This window comes from Chaetura pelagica, unplaced genomic scaffold, assembly GCF_000747805.2.
Source record: "Chaetura pelagica isolate M959 unplaced genomic scaffold, ChaPel_1.0 scaffold591, whole genome shotgun sequence".
Taxonomy (NCBI): Eukaryota; Metazoa; Chordata; class Aves; order Apodiformes; family Apodidae; genus Chaetura; species Chaetura pelagica.
Window position 1 is genome coordinate 152,985 of NW_009951959.1, and position 4,474 is coordinate 157,458.

Consider the following 4,474-nt stretch of genomic DNA (forward strand, 5'->3'; position numbering starts at 1 on the left):
CCCCCCGTGGCGGCAGCAGGAGCCCGAGGCCAGCCTCCCTGCCTGGTCTGGCTGGTGACTGCAGCTGCCACAGGGGATGGAGCATCTTCCCCAGGCAAGGGAAGGGTCTGGGGTCAGGCTCCTGCTGAGGGACTCAGTGGGGTCCCACAAGCACCCCAAGTGTGGTGCATACAGGAGAACAGCACAGTGCTCTGCTCTTCCCTCTGCTCACACCAGCTAGAGGAGCCAAGGGAATTGGAATACAGGACTCAGAGGATGAGGTGCTGGGCGAAGCGGTCAGCCCGGGGGCAGGTGCCCTCAGTGCTCTGGGGAGCCAGCTGCCAGGCAAGGCCAGCCACGAGTGCCAGCCTGCTCCACCAGCAGCACCAGAGCTGTGCCAGCAGGGCTCAGCCCGTGCCTGCCCCCCAAGGTGCCAACAGCACCCCAGCCTAACAAGCACCAAGCAGCTGGGCCAGCCTGGGGCACCTCCTCGTGCTGGCTCATGGGAATGGTGGAACAGGACAGCCCAGTAGCTTCATCTCAGCTCCGTGGCAGTGGCACACACATCCCCCCTGCAGGGCAGCACACGTCTGGGATGTGCAGAGAGTCAAGGCACTTGTGGTGGCACCGCAGGTCTCACCTCACAGCCAGTGCCCTGACCAGGAGAACCAGCCTCAGGTGCAGAGCAGGAAGGAACCCTGAGCCCATGCTCACCTCCCCAAACGAGCACCAGCTCCACCATCCCAGCAGCCTCAGCTGCCCTCCGGGAATGCTGGGCAGGCAGCAGGCAGGGAGCAGGGCTGGCTCCAGCCACCAGGAGCTATGACAGGAGACATGACGCCATCCCTTATCTCTGCAGGGGGGAAGGGAGGGGGCAAATTGCATCCTCAGGCTCAGGTGCACCAGTGCTGGTAAAAGCTAATTTCGATGCAGAAGATTCCCTTTACATTTGTCATTATTATTCATGCCACTGTCAGGCTAAAAACAGCGAGTTAACCCTTTGGAGGAGCGACCACAGTGGATGTTTTGAGGAGGAGGAATAATGCAGGCTTCCTGCTGGAGGAGTGATCCCGTGGTGGTTCAGCCCTGGAGATGCTCAAGAGGAAGCTGGGGCAGGTTTCCTCCTGTGCAATCACACTCGCTCTGAGCTGGGGCAGGGGGGCAGCATGTGGGGACAGAGTGGTCAGGCACAGTGGGGACATTCCACCAGGAGACCCTCCAAGTGCTCCTGGTGACAGGACTTGACCATCAACAGGCATATTACCCCACCTGCATCCTTTGCCACAAGCAGCAACCCTCACACACAGCTCTGAGTCTATCCCCTGGGGCCAGGTCTGCTCCTGGCAGGTGGCATCACCAGTGCCCACGCCATGGGGAGTCCCACAGTCCTCACACAGGGGCCCTGCAGGCTCTGACCCAGGGTCAGCCCTTCCCTCCCTAAGCCCTGCCTTGCTGCACAAGCTGACACTCTCATCCCCCCTGTACAGTTCTCCAAGGAGAAATACATCCTTGACTCATCGCCAGAGAAGCTTCACAAGGAGCTGGAAGAGGAGCTGAAGCTGAGCAGCACTGACCTGCGCAGCCACGCTTGGTACCACGGCCGCATCCCCCGGGAGGTAAGGAAGGGAAGGTGGGTGCCTCTGGGCGCCTTTTGCTTGGGCTGCTCAGGGAGAGCTCCCCGAGGCCACCCAGAACCAGCTCAGTTGGTGGGAAGCCTCTGAGCAAGGGCTTCATTAGCTCTGAGCCTGGTTTTGCCCTGGGGGGAAAGAAAAACACAACCACCCACCCACCTTCTGTGGCTCAGAGCCAGAGCAACAGATTAACACCCAGGCAGAGCATCCACCCGTGCCCCCTGGGCCATCCAGGCTGTCCCCTGAGCCACTGCCCTGTCCCCTGCCAGGTGTCTGAGAGCCTGGTGCAGAGGAACGGGGACTTCCTGATCCGCGACTCGCTGACCAGCCTGGGCGACTACGTGCTGACCTGCCGCTGGCGCAACGAGCCCCTGCACTTCAAGATCAACAAGGTGACGGTCAAGTCCAGCGAGGGCCACACCCGCGTCCAGTACCTCTTCGAGCAGGAGAGCTTTGACAACGTCCCTGCCCTCGTCCGCTTCTACGTGGGCAACCGCAGGGCCATCTCCGAGCAGAGCGGGGCCGTCGTCTACTGCCCCATCAACCGCACCTTCCCCCTGCGCTACCTGGAGGCCAGTTATGGGCTGGGCAATGGCAAGCACGGGGGTCCCCACAGCCCCACCGCCCAGAAAGGGGGGCACATCAAGAGGAGGAGCATCACCATGACGGATGGGCTCACAGCAGACAAGATCACCAGGGCCGAGGGCTGCCCCACCAGGTGAGCAGGTGGCCTCGTCACACTCGGGTCCCTGCTTCTCCGGGGCAGGGCAGGGGTTTGGGGATGGGAACTGTCCCTGCTTGGGTGCAGGGAGAGACCAGAGGTCTGTGGGAGGAACCAGTACCCAGCTGGAGCTGAGGTTTTCCCCCAGCCACACTGAGCTACCACAGCAGATCACTTCGGCATCGCAGGCCAGAAGCCAGAAAGTGTTTTATAATCAACCCAGTCCAGGATTACCAGCATGTCAGGGCTTGTCAGAGCCAGAGACCTGAGCTCTCCCAGGCACACACAAGCAGAGAGTCAGTCCCATCCACCAACAGCACCTCCCCCTGTGCTCAGGTCCCCCAGACACAGCATCTTTTGCAACACTTTTATCACAGGGTTTGCATCAGGCCACAGCTTCTGTCCCACCAGCCTGAGACCTCCTTGCTTGCTGTGGAGCCCCTTGAGCACACAGAGTACAGCTCACCAACCTAGGCACCTGCTGGGCTCCAAGTCCAGCTTCCAGGCATTTTTCACCCCTCTTTAAGCTTTGGGTCAGGGTAACAGCTCACCCATCCATCCTGACCCAGCTCTCATGCAGACACAGAGTAAAACACCCAGCATACAATACCACCTTGCAGCACAACCCTAGAAGACAACCCCCCATAACTTCTTTGCCAGAGCCACTTCCCCAGACCCACCCCATGTACCTTGGCATCAGAATATTCCCCTTCTCCTCTCCATGCAACTAAGGTCCTTCAAGGCAGGTCTGCCTCTGCTTTATATAGGTCCTGACCCCCTCCCTCCCAGCAGGCACCACCCACTCCTTGCTCCAGCTGAGCTCGTTACAGGTTCAGCTCGTTATGGGCAGTTGTGAAAGAAGATGACATGAGGGGAGGTGATGGGGCAACAAACCCTCATCCCATCCCCTCTGCCCTTGCCTGGGCCCTGCTTGCAGGGACTAACGTGCCCCATCTGCCCCCTCCCCAGCGTGTCCCTGCCCCACCACAGGGACATCATCCGCAACTGTGCCGTCAGCGTGGACCAGATCCAAGACCTGCACTCCCCCATGTCCCCCATCTCTGAGAACCCAACGTCACCTGCCTACAGCACAGGTAGGCATTGCCCCTCCATCCCCCTGGGGACGTGGGTCAGGCTGGGTTTGGCACGGGGGTGATGCAGGGACCTGGGGAGGGGGAAGGAGCTGGCTGTAGAGACAAGCCCCCGCATGACTCCCTGCTACTGAAACCCCAAGGAAACTGTCCTGGCAGAGGCGTGAGCTGAGGAAGGGACCTGGGTCGGTCCCAGCCACATCATTCAGCTCTCCTGGGACCAGCTGAGTCCATCTGGGCAGCAGGGATTTCCCCCGAGCTCCCCATCCCCGTGCTGCTGCACCCCTGCTCCCTGTGCCTGTCCCCACGCTCTGCTCACAGGGTCCCCTCTGCTCCCCGCAGTGACGCGGCTAAAGCCACACGCCTGCCAAGTGGCCACGGCTGCCCCGGCCTCACTGGTCATCAGGAGGTCCAGCGAGCCCCAGCTGAACAACAGCAAAGCTCTGCCAGACCCTGCCCACAGCACCCACTCCACCCCCTGCCACGGGTACGCCCGGGCCTCTCCCTCTCCCTCCGTGAACAGCTACAGCGACCCCGATACCGGGCACTACTGCCAGCTCCACCCCACCTCACCCGCCAGCAGAGACCGGCCAGCTCATGACACCAAACAGCTGCCAACAAAGAGCTACGTGGAGAGGCTAAAGGTGGAGGAAGGACAAAGAGGGACTGTGGATAATGGCTCCGGGGAAGCAGAGGCAGGGCAAAGGCTGAAAGGAGAGCTGGACTTCATGGGCTTTGTGCCCCCCACCATGGAGACAACCTCCTCCTTCAACCCCGCCGCCTTCCAGTCCCTGCTTATTCCCTTGGAGAACAAGCCCCTGGAGATGGCCGTGCTCAAGAAGGTCAAAGAGCTGCTGGCAGAGGTGGATGTGAAGACTCTGGCCAAACACATCACCAAAGTGGACTGCCTGGTACGGCCGGGGCCAGGCGGGAGGGATGGGCACTGCTGCCCTGGGACTGCCCTGGGTTGGGGATTGGAGCATCCCGGAGTGTTGGAGCATCCCTGCTGGGCTCTGCCAGGCTGGAGCAGCCAGGGCAGCCAGAGGCTGGGG

General features: G+C 61.2%; 1 protein-coding gene across 1 annotated transcript in view; it reads left to right on the forward strand.

The window, feature by feature from the left end:
- SH2D3C (SH2 domain containing 3C) overlaps positions 1-4,474 on the forward strand; it is a 24,105-nt gene that overhangs the window by 16,933 nt on the left and 2,698 nt on the right. Inside the window, 4 exon segments of the mRNA XM_010000566.1 lie at positions 1,467-1,595; positions 1,880-2,328; positions 3,301-3,425; positions 3,765-4,340. Coding sequence (XP_009998868.1) covers positions 1,467-1,595; positions 1,880-2,328; positions 3,301-3,425; positions 3,765-4,340 — 1,279 coding nt within the window.